General features: G+C 37.9%; 1 protein-coding gene across 1 annotated transcript; it reads right to left on the reverse strand.

The window, feature by feature from the left end:
- Positions 1-393: 393 nt before the first annotated feature.
- On the reverse strand, positions 394-14,323 carry nt5dc2 (5'-nucleotidase domain containing 2). The gene is made up of 14 exons (XM_086066900.1): positions 13,894-14,323; positions 10,788-10,972; positions 10,643-10,717; positions 10,524-10,579; positions 9,789-9,882; positions 8,439-8,567; positions 6,801-6,861; positions 6,637-6,739; positions 6,461-6,562; positions 5,553-5,634; positions 5,354-5,440; positions 3,199-3,339; positions 3,064-3,128; positions 394-1,745 (listed from the first exon to the last, which is right to left on the reverse strand). The coding sequence occupies exons 1-14, from the start codon at positions 14,234-14,236 to the stop codon at positions 1,484-1,486; spliced, it is 1,785 nt and encodes a 594-aa protein (XP_085923026.1). The 5' UTR covers positions 14,237-14,323; the 3' UTR covers positions 394-1,483.
- Positions 14,324-17,836: the final 3,513 nt, after the last annotated feature.

Below are 17,836 nucleotides of genomic sequence, written 5' to 3' on the forward strand. Positions count from 1 at the left end.
AAAATGGAAATATCGGCACCGATAATCAGTCCATCCCTACTATTGCGTCACAGTTTTTAAATGTGATTTTGTACCTTTTAATCATAAATCCCTGCAGTTGACCAACCGGCTGTCTGTCTGTAGCAGGTGTATTGATCAGGAATATGAATTAAGCAAAATCAACCCCTTTTTTTTTTTTTCATATCAGGTGGCGGCCATTTTGCCACCTAGTCGACAGGAAACATCACACTGCCTAAGCAGGGCTTAGTTTGCGAAGGTCACATGACCAAACCCAGGAAAGCAGTGAGCCGTGAAAAAATAACATTAAAGGTATATTCATTGCTTTCAATAGTCCAAATTTGCCTCATTCCGTATTCAAGTTAAAATAATCAATGCACACATTTGACAGTGAAATCTTTTTTGTGTTGCGACATTTTATTGAAACGTACATTCATGAGATATATTGCCACTGAATTCAGTCGTCAAAACTCGTACAATGTTAGTAAACATGAAAACAGCAACCACCTGATGCTGATAATTTGAGACGATTTCAAAGCGTAGCAGGCGTCTTTGGTGGGGCGTCGACACGAATCCACTTGTTTGTTTCTTTAGCGGTTTATAGCGGTCGTTGCTTTTCTATTTCCTGACTGAAGCAATGCCAGCATTACGTTACAACACACAACGATTGGACTTCGTGATAAAGAGACATTCGGATTTTGAACAAACCAATCTGGCTGCTTGACACACAAAATCCACAAATATTATGTTTACGTTCTACAAACAACTATCAAGGCCACACTAAAAAGTTGCACTATGAGAAAAAAGACAACTGCTCTTGTAAGCTTACAATTTTACACTCTTACGCTGTGCCTTGAGATACGAGTTTAATTCATTCCGCAAACTCGCTCATTTATCATTTATGAATGGAAATGCAATGAATCCGTTGAACAACCGATATTGTCCTTCCACTGCAAGCAAATCAACATGACTGGATGATGGCCGCATGTTATGAAGTTTGCTGGCGCCTCCTAACAGAGGAGCTCATGTCATTTTGCTAGTATATGAAGGCAAAAAATATACATATCTAAAAATAAGTTGGCCACGTGGCAGCACGTAAAACTCGCAAGTCAAGGCACTCGTACCTCAGCCTTCCAATTTTTTTTCTTTCAAGTGTGGTCGTCATGCTCTTCGTAATTTCCCCCATTTGGTTTCCTTCATGTAAAAATTACAAAAACAAACTAGATGTAAACGGCGCCTGCTTGAGGTGAAAAAGTGAACTGCACATGCGTACACGAGTTCATTGTCACACCTAAACAGGAAAAGCTAATTGTGCGTGTTTCGTTGTTTTGTTTTTGTTTTTGTTTTTAAGCTGCTCAAGCATTTTCCTTTCTGCAGCCCATTTTGAATCTACTTCTTTGGCTAAACTGGTCACTATGTACAATTTTGTGCCGCCTACCCGCACTCAAACATGTCGGCGTCGTCGAAGGCGATCAAATCCTTGCGCTCAACGAATTTGAGCCATCTCCTCCAGAAAAGGCGTTTTCATGCATCCGGTGCAGAGCTGGTCCATCCACAGCGGCGCCTCGTGCTGCAGAGGGGTGCGGCGCGGGTAGAAGGTGTGCGAGTGGTCGTAGTTGAGAAGGCAGCTGAGGGAGGCCATGTAGAGGTCGGAGAAGCGAGACAGCCGGCGGGAGAAGTACGTGGGGTTGTGGCACGTTCGGAAGATGCTGCCGAACTGAGGGTTGAACAAGTTCTTCGTCATCACCCTGGGAAAAAAAAAAAACGTCACGTGATTGATTAAGCAGAATGTGTGTCAGTTGTGTGTTTTTGTTTAAACATGTATTACGATTCAGTTACTGCAACAGGTCAGAAAATCAGGAAAAAGCCGATGCGTGCGTGTTTGTTTGGCAAACACGCCCGTGCAGTGTTAAGTTCAACTGTACACCGGCTGGTCTCTGGTTGGTTGCAATGTGATCGGCAATGAACGGATTGACATTGATTGACGCAAGCCGATCACGTACTTGTCCACGGAAATCGGCCAATCACGATCAGGTGCCAATCATTCGGAGCACGGCTGTCAAAATTAGTGCGTAAAATTTAGTTCCATTCCTTTAATGCCCAAAAATGTTTTAACGTGCAATTAATGACCGGCCCTTACTTGGAAAGTATGTACTGGGGCAATTCCAGTCGCAACGCAGCAGACGCGTCCACGTGAAAATTTAGCAGTAATAAATTTAATAATAAATAATGCATATACTTGTGGAGGCTGGGGTCACGTTGTATTTTACAGTTTTTAAATATGTACTAATTTTCACAAGTTACTTCATGTTAAAGATTAGGTAGCTCTTCATATGAAAAGAAAAATGCATTGAGCTGTCACCGTCTGACAACTGCAATTATGCCATCTAGTGGCAGAAAAATATGAAATCAATATCACACTCGTTTTTTACCGTACATCTTTTGAATTTTTACTCAATTTTATGAATTATTATGAAATTACTGTATCAATGACTATAAGAGTCAGCCATATTTCTATTAGTTTCACATTTTCCCCACTTGTATGTTAACAAGAGTATGAAAAAAATATATTTTATTGTACGTTTAGAACATATATATAATTTGAGATTAATAATGAGTTAACTTTTGAAGTCATACGAATTTTACTCGCCTGACACCCCTAATTTATTTATTTTGTCTATTATTTAGCCTGTACATTCCATCAACATATATCCACTGCCCCCTGGTGGCCAAGGCGTGCCTACCAGAAGGAACAGCACAATGTCCACTGAATACATTTTAAATATTCAGTTTATTTATGTTATTTCTACATGTTTTTATAAAGTACAATACTGTACTAGAGCCATTTTTTTCTTACAAAAATAAATAAATATTTTGTTTTGTTTTGTGTTTTGTGGGGCTGGAACTGATGAATGTTTTTTTTCCCCATTCATTTCAATGGTGAAACATGATTTGAGTCACGAGCATGGTCATGGAATGAATGAAACTCATAACTCAAGGAGGATAGTAACCGAAGTGAATGCGACGACGTTGAACGAGCTGCTTGAAGGGCGTCAAGTCACCCACCTGAGTTCTTCTCTCTCCTTCTGCCACTCGTCAAGCACCTGTTTGGAGTCCGGGTCACGGTGCGTCTGCGGAATCACAAAAGTGTCAGGACAATAGCCGAGTATATCGGCTTTGCGTTGGACGTGAAAGTCTCACCTGCAACCGTTCCATCAGGCCGGTGAGGGCTTGCAGCCAAGTGAGGCTGACAGTGTAGCGGTCCGTGCTCACCACTTTGGTTTCGTGCTCCAGTTCGGGTACGATGGCGCCAGTGCGCCAACCGTGTCGTAGCGTCAGGTCCTGCCGGCAAGAAAGATGACTTTGGCACAGTAGAATGAACATCTGCTCTACATCACTCCGAGTTTGCACAAATGAAAACCTGAAATGTGGCAACCAAAATTTGCACCACAGTTACAACATTGTGCAACAAGCACGGCCACCTAGTGGTGAATCTTTGCCTTTGCGTGTTAATGACATCTTCAAGTTTGCCACATAGACAAAAATCTTGGGACATCTTTAAAAACATTATCAGTATTTCAATATCTTTTTGTGATATTTTTGTTTTAGTAAGCTGATTCCAGGTATCTTGTTTCAAGGTATCAAGTTCTTATGTAGGCTGCCGATACAAGTCCTCTATACTAGTCATTTGTGGCCGTTCTATTATCAGAATGTTTTTCTATGCGCATCAAAATCAATTCTCTCAAACAGAAAGATGCCATTTCTGCAATGTATGTTTATATTAAAACTTATAGTGCATTAATAGTGTTGCTACCTAAATGTATAGTGGAACCTCGGAGTTTGAACGTCTCGGAACTCGTACTATTCGGACTTCAACCCAAAAAATCGGAGTACAAAATGCCTCAGAGTTTGAACTCAGTTTCGGAGTTCGAACACCCAAGCAAAGCAAGCGAAGCCGAACGTACCTTGAAAACGGGTAGCCGAGCGAAGCCGAATGCGGTAGTTGAGACGACAATTTTAAAAAGGAAGGAGATTAACGCGCCGTTGTAACTACCGTGACTACTTCCGTAGATACTGGCACCAGGACCCCTCTCGAAGCTGTTCAACAACGTGCCTGATGTTAAACAACGCACGCAAAGACCGCTAAGTAGTCTAACAAATATGCCCAATGTAAAATACACACACTCAGCACTGAACTAAAGTAAACATTAACATAGAATTTATCATCCACTGATGCCATCACACCAAAAAAGGTAAGGTATTTTTTATTGTTTAAATACTGTACAGGGTGTAAATGTAAAAATCAAAATAGGAATTTTCTGTTTTTGGTAATTAACGGATTAATTGCATTTACATTATTTCCTATGGGAAAAAATGTTGCGGAGGTTGAACAATTCGGACTTTGAACCCTTCGCAGGAACGAATTATGTTCAAACTCCGAAATACCACTGTACATCTATTTGCTAACTCAATTTGGGTGGTCTGATGACCTCCTCCATTATGTTTTTCATGCATATACTTACTTTACACATTTACCTGCTTTCATCAATTGAGAAAAATAGAATGTTCTCTCATTATTCAGCTCATTAATTAGGTCTATTCTTCCTGTTGAATGTAATACAGGCAACATTTAAAGATTTTGCTTACTTGTGTCTATCATATTGTGCTACATTCATCTGTTACTTTTTTGTATTTGTATGTATCTATTTTATTTTCTAATATAAACGGTATTTTTCCTTTGGATGGTTGTATTTCATTTTGTCTATAATCTTTTTCCTCTTTATTTTGAACAGGTATAAAAAATATCAATATTCACAAATACCGGCTAATATGAAACCACATTGAGATACATTTTTCAACAGTATCACCAAACTGTATTTTGTGCTGAAAACAGTTAACAGTTGAATCTGTATTATTTTGCAATTCAATTTATTTTAAACAAAGACTAAAACTCAGGTAGTAGTCAATTTTATTTTGCACTTTTGTTAATTTATTACAAATGAATCCTAAACGGGATTGAATTGTTTTCTTTTTTGACTTAAATTCTGCATTGCAAAGTGACTTTTCTGACTTTTGTCAGAAATAAACAAAAGGTTTTTCTTTAAAAAAAAATCTGTCAATGGTTTAATATAAATTCTATGTATCAAATGTATTGGTGGTTTTGGTTACTTGATACGGGTGAGTACTGAAAAACAAAAATCCCCATTTTGGTTTGGTGGTGATTTTTCTAATGTGAAAGACAAACAGTACTCGCTGAACATGCACTTAGTGATGATGACAATTAAGAAGCGAATAGAGCAGAAGGCGACAACGACATGAAGCCACCTCAAGATGGCCGTCAGCCTTTGACACTCACAGCCAAGTCGCTATAAAGATGGTCTCCAAAGTAAAGCACCTTCGATCCTCGCCAGCCCGTCAACCTGAGAAAGTCAAACAGGTTTCCCTGCCACACAAGACAAACACGCACATGCCAGTGAGTTTGTGATGGATGCGGAAACGCCGCCTCGGCTGATGACGGCCTCCCACGTGTTGTTTGTACAATGTCGAGCACTGACCTGTTTGTAGATGTGGCCTTTGTCTAAACTGCTGATCTTTTCCCAACGAAGGTCCCCGTTTCCATCCAGACGCCGGAAAGGTCTGCAATGCACACTTTCAACATTAACGCTAACCTTCTATACTTGGAAAGAGATCCAAGGCTCAAATTATTATTATTATTTTTTTTGAGGATCAGTCTTGCAAATCAATGGCTTCATTTGAGGAGCAACTTTATAACTTTGAGTAGCAATTTTATTTTTTGCAGGTTAATGCCATTGAACTGAAGCAAGGGTTTTATTAGACAATAAAAATGTGACAACATAATGAATGAACCATTGTTTTTTGTTTTTCTGGAATCAACATTTTTTGCTTCTTAATTTCACATAGTATATAGCAGCAAACTTTATTTAGTTGTCTAGAAATAAAGCTAGATAGATAAAAAAAAAAAAAAAAAAAGAAGTTCTGCTTTAATCGAATTTTCTAACATAACATTTATTCTGAATTATTTATTTTATAGATGGATGTAGCTAGGGCTGCTCGATTATGAAGAAAATATTAATCACGATTCATTTGGTAATAACTGAAATCACGATTAGGACAATCATTTGTTTTTGCTACAAATTAAGAAAATGTTTAAACATGTAAAAAAATTGAAACACTATAATTGCACAAGTTCCTTTTGGACCAAACAATATTTATTAAATTTGTTATTTTAAAATAAAATAAAAGGTGCAAATATATAACATTTAAACAACTCATAATTAGTATTCATAATATTTTATTTTTGTTTATGATTATACCGATTTTGCAATTGTGGAGTGTAATAATTGAAATTGTAATTGAATTTTGATTAATTGCACAGCCCTAAATGTAGCTAAAATAATTGAAAGCGCACAAAAAAAAATCCTCAAGACACGTCGGTACATACTTGACGCAGTCGGTGAAGAAGTGCGGCTTGTCCGCCTGCACGATGATGACGTCAAAGAAGTCTCTCCACTCTTTGCCCACCATGTGCGTCATGCCTTTATCCCTACACACAAAAAGTGAGCGCAGCACTTCAAATACCCGCAAGCCCAAAACCTTGCCGGCCGCAACAACACTTACACAAAGCTGAAGGGACTGTTGGTGATGAGGAAAAGTTTCTTTCCATGACCGACAAGTCGGTGCAAGACGGCGTCCGTCTCTTCGCCTCTCATAATGAACTTGTCTAGACGCAAAGAAGACAACTCGCACACAAATTCTGCCTTGTCCCGATTTGAAAATCTTACCAAGGTCTTGCATGATCCACTTGTACATGAAGCCTTTGAGGTGGACCATGCCGATCGCTTCCTGAAAGTCACAAAGGGAAAAATATTCTCTAAGTGGCTCGCTGCTTGTAAAGCTTTGAAAAAGCGGCATACACCTCGGCCTGGTACACGATACAGTGTTTCCCACACCATGTTAATACTTGGGCGGGCCACCCAAGTAAACTGGCCACCACCCAAGAAGTTTGCAAAAAAAAAATTGTAATAAAAAAATATATATTAATAAAAAACGTGTCACCACCGGATATACCGGATATAATGTTAGATATGACAGCCTTACTTTATTCATATTGTTTTTTTGTTTTTTTTTATTTTAATACAAAATAAGTGCAAAAAATATGGGTTCACTGAGTAATGTGTTATTTTTAGTCTGAAAATTCACTAGAATGCACGATATGAAGTGAAAAATGGCCCAAACATTTTTAACACCCCCCAAACCATAACTCTAATAACCCACCCACCCAAGTATATTTCAAATCTGTGGGAAACACTGCAATAAGATTCGGCCCAAATGTCTTGATGTGTCTACACCCGGCCTTAGCGGCGTTTCCCTGCAAGTTTAAAACATTGTCAGCCGAGGCCGAGAGTTATTATTCTTTGCTCAACCAGGTTGTTTCACTCGTGTGCTTCCAGCTGAGGAATAACAAAGCACTGTTTCTCTACAGCTCTCAGTAGGAGTCGAAGGCCTACAAACATGAGCGTGGCAAGCAGCTCAAGCTACAACGCCAACCAATGAGGAGGTACAGTGATGCCTTCAGATAACATTCTAATTCATTAACTCAAAATTCTTGTATCGCAAATCCGCTTTCCACAATGAATTAATTGAAATGCCACTAATCAACCCAAGCTCCCCCCAAAAGAAAAAAAAGAGAAGAAGATCAACTGAATATAAAAAGGTTGAAGGCTGTATCATAAACTATACATGTATACAGTACTGTATATTGTATATTTACGTCTTCTGCACTCCAGGTGACAGAATGTTTTCAAAGTTAAAAATGTCTACCTGCTTTTCTTCAAATGTTTGTTGATAGTAAACCATTGCCTTCAATATGGGCAGTTTCAACATTTTTTTTTTTTGAGAGCACAGTAAATTTAAAAGGAAGTACACACTGTACACTGACTTACATTTGAGTAAAATGTAATTTCTTCAGTGTTGTTCCATAAAAAGAAAATATTTACAAATACTGTATGTGAGGGATTGACTCACCATTTGTGGGATACTTTAGGCTAAATATTACATAATTGCGACAACAGTGGAAATGAATATGGATCTAAGAAGCTCTTATCACGTTATTCAAAGAAGAAAAGAAAAGGTCTGCTCAATGATTATTGAGTAGCAACAAGAACAAACCTTAGAAAACGGCTTTCAAAGTGCACTGACAAACTCATCTATACGACCTTTCACCCCATCTCCCATGAGCATCTTGGATCAGATGTACGTACTTTCAGATCAATAACGTTTTTTGTTTTTTTTTACTAAACATCTGCTATTGATCGAGCTAAAAGCAAACATACATTTTGTTTGATATTTGTTGTCAAATGACAACAGGTTTTCATAGATTTTACACTCTAGTAAATTGGAATATTAACGGTCATACTTACTGAGACATCTTTGGAGAGGTGAACTGGATCGTAATCAATGTTGTTGGTGATGAAGAAATCATTTGCCACAGCCAAGAGGGTCATCTCAGGGATGGAGAAGATGTCCATGAACTGTTTCACCTTCGGGCCCTGTTGCAAAGTACAACATTTAGGAAAAGCTCTCAACATTTGCAGACAGATTTGATTAATTCATTTAATATCATTTCAACGTTCATCATGGCATGGCATGGCATGGAGTGCGTGAAGGGATTAGAAGATGAAGCTCGAAAGCGTTTTGGCATTCCAAACATCAGCGTGAGCTTCCTCTAATGAGCAACTGGGATAAACAAAGCTTTGTGATGCCAGAGAGGGTTTAATCCGATGTAAAATCTCATTATTTTCTTAAAAATAAAAACAATCTCGATATTCTTCATGCTCGATGATGACAAAGACCCAAACGAGATTACAAAACACAAGCATGTCGTTTTACGTAAGCATACAACAATATATTTATATAATCCTTATGACATCAGAGTTTGGGATTAAAAATTAATTTAAAACAGTTCCTTGAGAGTAACTCAAAAACACTTAGATCTCAAATTATCTTTTTACATTGACATAAATGGAAATGCTAATAATCTGTTCCAGCCTCCCCCCAAAAAACTAATTTTAAAAATAGCGCTCTGTAAAATTGTACTTTATACTGTACAAAACAAACAGTAATGGTATGATTAATAAAATGTAAGGAAACAGTTTTCATATTTTTTGTCACATTTTTAGGCTTCTATTGATTTTTTGTTTTGTTTTACAATACATGCCTTGGCCACTGGGGGCAGTATAAGAAAATTGGAGCTGGTCAAAACTCCTCCGTAAGATGCAGTAATATATTAGTAGTTCTTCACAGACGATAAGTATATGTTCTATAAATAAAATTATTATTATTTTTACATGTTACTTCACTGTTTGTGTTGAAATAACCATAACCATAAAACGGATGCTATTTGGCAGCTCGTCTATTGTGTTTTGCATTGTTTGTTAGCATTAAGCTAAACTGCCGCAGTTAGGTGGTTGTTTGAATCACACAATGTTGTAATTCTTTGTTTTTATGTTTAGTTTTAGAGTGGGAGTCAATTGGAAGTAGTAATTAAAAAAAACAGCTTGAAGCCATTTTTGTTTTTAAGAAGAACTGTCTGCCAAACTGCTGCTTGTCGTGAAAAGAGTTGAGCTGAGTTCACAGCCACCATACTATACTCATTTGCCTGCTCACAAACCGAAGCAAAAATCATCTTAACCAGGACTTGTATTTCAAAAACGAGCAAGGCGGGTCACTGGTCTCTCAAGGTGCCGCTGTAGTACAAAACGTATATTCACTTTTCCGTAGAAGCCGCTATCCAGTTGCAGAGGGATGTGGTAAGTTCCCCCGTAGAGCTTGAGGACCTCCTCGTCTGGCACTGGCCTCAGACCCCTAAAATCAAAGATGAAAAGTGTAAACCAAAATACAAACTCTCCCAAAAGTCACCGTACACTTCTTTTGTACTATTTCATTGTAGGGATTATTCGGACAAATATGAGGCCTTCAGCATTTGACAGCTTTGGTCTTTCCTAAGCATGTCACAGCTTTGCCCGTGGCATTGCAAAATGCCACCTGGCAAGAAGTTTTTATGTTCAGTGCCAGTTTGCGAAGAATTATGGCTGTCACGCGTAATACAATTTATGCTATCCATAGCAAGTTTCACAAAAACGGCCCTCCTTAACAAAAGGCCTGCTCTTCCCACAACTGATAACGAACAGCGAACTCTTAGAGCAGGCGTTTCCGCAGGGACAGTCTATCTGGAGGGCTGCACTGGAACTCCGGAGCAACCAAATCTTGGTTCAGAAGATATTTTGGCGAGCAATAAATCTTTAGCCATATGATTTTTAGACCACCTGAAGTCAATACGGGTAAAGGTTTATCACTCGCCGAAGCATCTGGATCGAGCTTTTGAGGCCGGGTTCCAGCTAACACCTCTGGATAAACTCTGTGGCTTTGCGCCGACGCCTGCTCTAGAAGTTCAGCGTTTTCATCAGTGGTGCATAATGTTAGCAATAGCAACAGCAAATCCTCACCTGTATACTGTTCCTGACTGAATGTAATGAAAGGCGTCTATCTTCATCAGGAGACCCTAAAAAGGGGAGAAGCAGTTTCACCTAAAGATTCTGCCTCAGGGAACTGTACGATCATTTACCTTTTGGATATCGTAGTGAAGCCCCCGAGCTGCAAAGTTGGGAATGTAATCGTACTTGAGGATTCCATCGGGGTACTGCGGAGCGGGAGGACAAAATTCAGGCGAGATGGCTTATCTAAAATTCCGTCTCCAAAGTGGCACAAACCTTGAAGTTCTCGATGAGGAACTCCCTGGCCTTGTTGTAAATCATGGTGTTGAGCGCATTGGAATACAGAGCCAGCGTGTAGTCGTAGTCAAAGCCGTAGATGTCCACCTCGGCCAAGCTGACCTCGTTGTTGGCGTAGATGGCCGACGAGTTGAGGGACTTGCATGCGCCGGGTGGAATTAACTCTGACCACGAAAAGGAAACAAGGTCAGGAGGAAGCATGCATATGCATATGTATACATATATATATATATATATATATATATATATATATATATATATATATATATATATATATATATATATATATATATATATAGTATTAGGGGTGTGATTATTTTATACTGTCTTCCCTTTGTTTGGGTGTGGCTTTATTGGGTGCGCTGTTCATGTTATACCCGTTTGGCCACTTAGGGGCAGTGTGGTTCCATGTGGTCTGATACAATGTTAAGTTGTAGCCACATTAGAGAGTAGAAGGAAAAAGTCACGATCAAGTTATTACAATAGAAGTTGTTTTTTTTGCAGCGTGGAGCCGTTCTTTTGAGTGATAAAAGTACCGCGAGTGGAGCATCAATTAGCATTAGCGAGTCAGACTGGAGTAGATCAATACGGTTCCTTGAACATTTATAAATTGAAGCAAAAATTATTGTCTATCAAATCATTTTGAATCAAAAATCTTTCTTAATCGAAAATCGATTCTGAATCGAATTGCACACCCAAAAATCGGAATATATATATATATATATATATTAGGGGCATTAGAAAAAATTGAATCAGCAATATATCGCGATATTACAGCGTGCAATTCTCAAATCGATTCAATATGCGGCGAATCGATTTTTAAACATCAATTTTTTATGGGAATATTCAACAAAACTTCTTACTTAGGGTTAGTTAGGATTTACACATTAAGCATGGAAGAATGTTATATTAATGGAAAATTAAGCCTTAATATTTGATTTCAGTGCTGTTCAAACATGAAACAGACTGCAACCTGAATTTTCAGATAAAAAAATAAATGTTCATACAAATCTTACAGTGTAAATGTACAAGTTTACTGATTAGTATTTTCGAAATTTGTGTATATATTTATTTTTTCGCAATAATCAATTTATAGATTCGTATCGGGATTAATCAGTATCGAATCGAATCGTGACCTATGAATCTTTCATACGAATCGAAATGTACTAGGCAATTAACACCCCAAGTATATATATATATATATATATATATATATATATATATATATATATATTACAAGTACAGAACATTTTCTACTGAGATAATGCTGGTAATATACTGTATGTATATATATATATATATATATATTTTTTTTTTTTTTTTTAAACACACACCAAATTGATACATGCCACATAAAAGCTATATCAAACATAGAGTGTATATTTATATAAAATACAATTCTGTATTGAAAAACGAAATGTGCAGTTTGTCCATATTATCCATAAAAAAAAGTACGTGCCTACCTCCACATTCAAATACTAAAAATTGTTTATTTCAATATCATTGTATTTCCACTCAGTTTTATTATCATTTCAAGGCCAAGCTTGAACTAACACAAGGAGAAAAGCTGCAGCGCACTGAAAAAATAAACAGTTTTAATCAGGCTAAAATGTCAAAACTTGTGAAGGAAATAGGAAACCAACGGCCTCAATGGAGGACCCGGCTGACTTCAATTTTGGACAGCCTGGCAAAATGTCAGGAAGTTGCGTAATGTGCACTTCTCAAATGATTTCATCTGTGGCACGTCCAGAAAAAACGAGATCCCATCAGCGTCATCTAGATTTGGGTTTGTTTATCACAGAGACGGCGCCCAACATCCATTTGCGCTCTTGTATTTGCACAGGAACACAGGAAAATTGATTATGGGAGGAGGTTACAAAGTGCTCCTGAGTGATATGATACTGGTTTGGGGTGGGTGGGGGCTGGACACGCACCCACCACATTTGACTTTATCATATTGGTCAAAAAGGCAACAAAAATGTACATGATCAAGAGGCTGCTAAGATTTATTGTACTCATTTCGCTCTTTTTCCCACTTCCCCGAAAATAAATCTTTTTTTTCCTTATATATTGATCTAATGAAATAATTGATATTACTAGTAGAACATTTTATATACACTTGTCAATTTTGTATTTATTTTGAAAAATGAGTATGAATTATTTTATAATCAAAATAAACAATTTTATATATTTTACATACAAAACTCATTAAATTTCTGTCCTTGGCCATGTTTAAGTGCTGTTGGATAATATGTATGTACAATTTGACTAGTACAAGTGGTGGCATAAAATTCGACTAGTTAACATCTAACGCCTCATGCAAATGTCTACTCGTGCGGTTTTGCATCACTGGTAATGTCGTTGTCAATCTAATATGCCAAAATGGCGCTACTAGTGTGTAGTAATGTCACGCATGATCTTTTACAAGCTACATGAAGTCGCACCACTAGTAGTTTTATGGAAAGCTCGGCAATTGTACTCAAGTGAGAGCACTGGTACGTCATCACATGACGAGAAAGTATACTTTCGAGGAGGACTATAGTACTCCAAAATCCAAAATCCAACCAATTACAGTAAAGATTTTTTATTAGCATGAATAACACCTACACACGAATGCAAAATAGTAATGTTCAACATTCAATGCACTAGGAGAACAACTTTGTCTACTACCAGGTGACGTTTGTTCCACGACTGTTAATATATGACATTTCTGCAGTCTGCACACCAGTGGAAGTAGACGTGAAGCGCTAGATGTTAACCAGTAGAGAATTGTACCATTACTATTAGTATTATGTTTACTAGTGCGGTGCAATATTTTACTATTAGTGAGGACCATAAGCTATACAGTATAACAAAGGCCATCGAGTAAAAATGCTTATAAGCTTCCACTGGCCGTGTTTTTGCTAGCATGTGTTTTGGAAACAGAAGTTGTTGGTGGTTCAGGTTTTATTTTTCCCCGTCTAAGTTCCAACACACTAAATCAAACGCCACGCGAGAGGTTTCAGTGGCAAGAGACGAACAACAAGACGAAGGTTATTTCGAGAAATGATAAACGTGAACTCGTTTTTTTTTTTATTCTACTGACCGTGGACCAGCCGTCTTAGGTCAGCGTAGCGAGCCCACAAGTAGGTTTTCTGGTCCACTTGGGGAGCCGCGGTGGCAGTGGACGTGGATGCCCGCTTCCTCGCGCCAGTCACGCCGGGCGCGCCCGCCGGCTCCTCGGCTCGCTGTCCGGCCGCCTGGGGCTCGTGGGGGGGCTCGCTGCACCGCTGCACGTCGCCCCTCGGCTCGCCGGAGGAGCAACTACTTCGCTCTTTTGTGCCGTCGTGACTGCGTAAAGTGACGCAGCAGGCGCGGTTGACTTGTTTTCGGCTTCCTCCGCTCCAGAGGCTGCGGGTCAGCGGCGTGGCCGCGATTTTCAGCGACATTGCAGCGCCTAGAAATGTGTTTAAGCCGATTGAACGTCAACAACAGGCAAAGCCAGTAAAGCCACTCGTACTCGTACACTGTTTGTAAACGAGCACGCCCCCGAAATGCAAAAGAGGGCGGGACGTCTGTTCGAACAGCCAATCATCAACACAAAAGTACATTTCCATTGGACCTGGCTGGGCAGTTGTTTACCCGAGAAGTGATGGGAAATAACGATGTACACGTTCTTCATTACCTTTCCATAATGAAATAAGAAATAAACAGTTCCAAATTCCAATGTTGGAGAAGGTAATTTTGTTCCCTCCTCGAAGAGTAATTTGCATTTGCTCTGATTTTTTTTTAAAAGTTTTAAAATTATTGTGCTAAATAAACAAACCAACAAGTCTTGATCATGCTTGGTGGAACAAATTAAATAGCAGAGCTACTGTATACATCAGATTTCTAAGTCTAGATTTCTTCAGAGTATTTTTTTTTTTAGTAAAAAAAATATCAGAGGTGGCAAAAATAATTATACTTTGCCGTTTCTGTATTCTAACATACTGTGCTGCTTGAAGGTACGAGTGCCTCAATTGACTAGTTTTTGGAGATACAAGCAGTATCTCGACGTAACAGATTTAGAACTCAGACGCAGAGATATGAGTTTGAGGCCAAGGCAGATATTTATTAAACAAAAAAAACCTCCTCGTTTAGAGGGAAACACAAAGGCTATTAAATGTTATACTAAAGGCGCTCCAAAAGGGAGGACGTCTAAACTACAAACAAAACAAAATCACCCCTTAACTAAAACTATAATGTGGCTATACAAAGTTACAAACCAAAGTTCACACAAAAGACAGGACAAGGCTGAGGACTGTGACTGGCTTGAGTGGCTCTGACGAAAACACTTTGGCACAAGACAGGGGAGACGCAGACCATTTAACACTTGAGGGTAATTGGAAACAGGTGGACACAATCAGGAATCAGGGTTGACACTGACACCACATGAGGAAGAGCAAGTGACCTGAAACGAAAGGAGTCCGAATTTTCAAAATAAAACAGAAAATGACAAGACAACCTCACCGCGGTGTGACACTCTGGTATAAAGAGTAATTACATATTTTCACTAATTTATATATGTACAGTAGAGGCGTTTGGACACACCTTTTCATTCACTATATGCTTTATTTTCATGACTATGTACATTGTAGATGTCCTCACCAATGGTAAAAAAAAAAAAAAAAAAAAAAAAACTATGATGACAACTGACAACTAACGAACACATTTGGAGTTATGTTAAAAAAAAAACATTAATAAATAGCCACCCTTTTCTCTGATTACTTTTTTGCACATGCTTGGCATTCTCTCAATGAGCTTCAAAAGGTAGTCACCTGAAAGGCTTTTCCAACCGTCTTTAAGGAGTTCCCAGAGGTAAGAATGTCAATGTCAAAAAAGTAAAACGTAACCGGAGCAAAAGATGGCTATTTTGAAAAATCTATAATATAAAACATGTTTTCAGTTATTTTACCTTTTAGTTCACACAGTTTTGATGCCCTCAGTGAGAATCTCATGAGAATAAAGTAAATGCATTGAATAAGAAAGTGTGTCCAAACTTATGGCCTGTACTGTACTATATATATATATATATATATATATATATATATATATATATATATATATATATATATAGTTTTTGCACTATAAACACACTATTACTATTGCTAGTTTATCTTTTTCCTTTTAAAATTGTACTCATGTCCATTGTCTATCCCTCCACCATATCTGTTTCACTATTTATCTTTCATGATTTATAATAGCTCTTTTATTTATTTTCTTATATTCTTTGAACAAGTGGAGAAAGACTAGTACAGTATGAATTTCATTGCTCAGTGCTACTGTTAAATTTTTACTGTGCATTTGTTTTGTTTTGATTCATTTTTCCTTTCCGACAATCATTGAGACAATTTACAACATTCACTTTTCACATATAAATATACCCGGAAAGAAAAGGGCTGACGGGATGAAGCCGAAACTTATTAATTCTCATTCCCGGAATGCAATAGGACTAACTTTTTGAATCTTGACAAAGAATTCAGTTGGTGTACACTGTACAGCGTCTGTTTGCTTTATTCGGGTTTGCAGGAAAATGAACGGAATGGGTGTACAAATCAAAACGTCTGCAGGAGTGTGTGCATGACGTACTTGAGCAATTTATGCAGAATGCAGAGCACATAAATACAGTTCTTTTTTAAAAATCACAATTGAAATTAAATTACATTGATTGAATTAAATAGATTAACAAATCCATATGTTACCTTCAAAAAGTAAGAACATTCTTGTCAAATATTTTCACGTTTAGCTACGAGTTGCACAGATTGATACAACCGAGTCCTTCCTGGAAGCAAATATCTTTACATTGTACCTTAAATGCTTCCCATGCTTTTCATTCTTAATCATGTGCAATCACGATCACAATGGATTCAAAATATATAAATAGAGATCATTCATTTCATCAGTCATTGCCTTGTCAACAAAAACACCTAAGTGGTGAAAAGTGAAAATATTTAAATCCACTATATTCAGTGCTGCTCAGTTTCCACAACATGGGGGGAAAAAATAAAGACTTCAAACTTCAGTGTTGAAAAGTTATATTGAAGGACACTACTCTAAATCTTCAAGTGCAACAAAAACAAAGTGTTGGTTCATGCGTTTATGTGGGCCAATCTACCAAAAAAATAACAAAAAAAAAAACTAGCTGCACTGGGCGGAATTAATCATTTACTACCTCTGCAAATGGGTGTTGACCTGACAACAAATATGATGAACTGCAAGTTTGTGCTGGTGCTTGGGAAGCGATTGAACAAATTCTTCTTTTTACCACTCTGGACAATCATTTCAGCTAAAAGCCAGCACAAGCTCAATTTGATTACTCTCCCAAATCGTTCAGCCCGAGTGAATGACAGCAGTAGTACAGTAGTTTGGGGGACGGGGCGATCCCCTGCGTGAAAGTTCTGATATCCACCCATCACACCATCCACATAGCAATTATTGTATGTGTTGAAGTGGAACACGTGGTATGCAACGATGAACAAGCTCCAGTGACATGCTCAAAAAACAAAAACAAAACAGTCGTCTAAAACAGCAGACAAGATCAAAACAAAAGGCACAAAAAGACATTTTGAGACAAATCAACAGGAGATGGCCTCGCCAATCAATTGGAGGCCTTGCACTGGCTTTTAAGTTACAAGTCATTTCAAAATGTTGCCAGGTAAATCATAACGACGTGTCAACATGTACATCATTTACTGTACGTCGACCTGGTGAGTTTTACTGCATTTTGTTGTCTTTTCTCTGAATTACGAAGCTCACTGAGCTCCAGCCAACAAAGAAACATTTCAGTTTCTCTTTTCTTACTTTTACTTTAACTCATTCACTGCCATTTACGGTTATAGACGTCAAATATTCATTTTAACTATTTTTATTTAACATTTTTTCCCACTTTTGTTAGCAAGAGTATAAAAAAACCTAGGTTTTTTTTTATTGTACATTTAGAACAGATATAAAATGTGTGAGTAATTGTGAGTTAACTCGTGAAGTCATGCAATTAATTACGATGACAATTT

This window comes from Leptonotus elevatus, chromosome 2 (assembly GCF_054856555.1).
Source record: "Leptonotus elevatus isolate MCC_2025b chromosome 2, RoL_Lele_1.0, whole genome shotgun sequence".
Taxonomy (NCBI): Eukaryota; Metazoa; Chordata; class Actinopteri; order Syngnathiformes; family Syngnathidae; genus Leptonotus; species Leptonotus elevatus.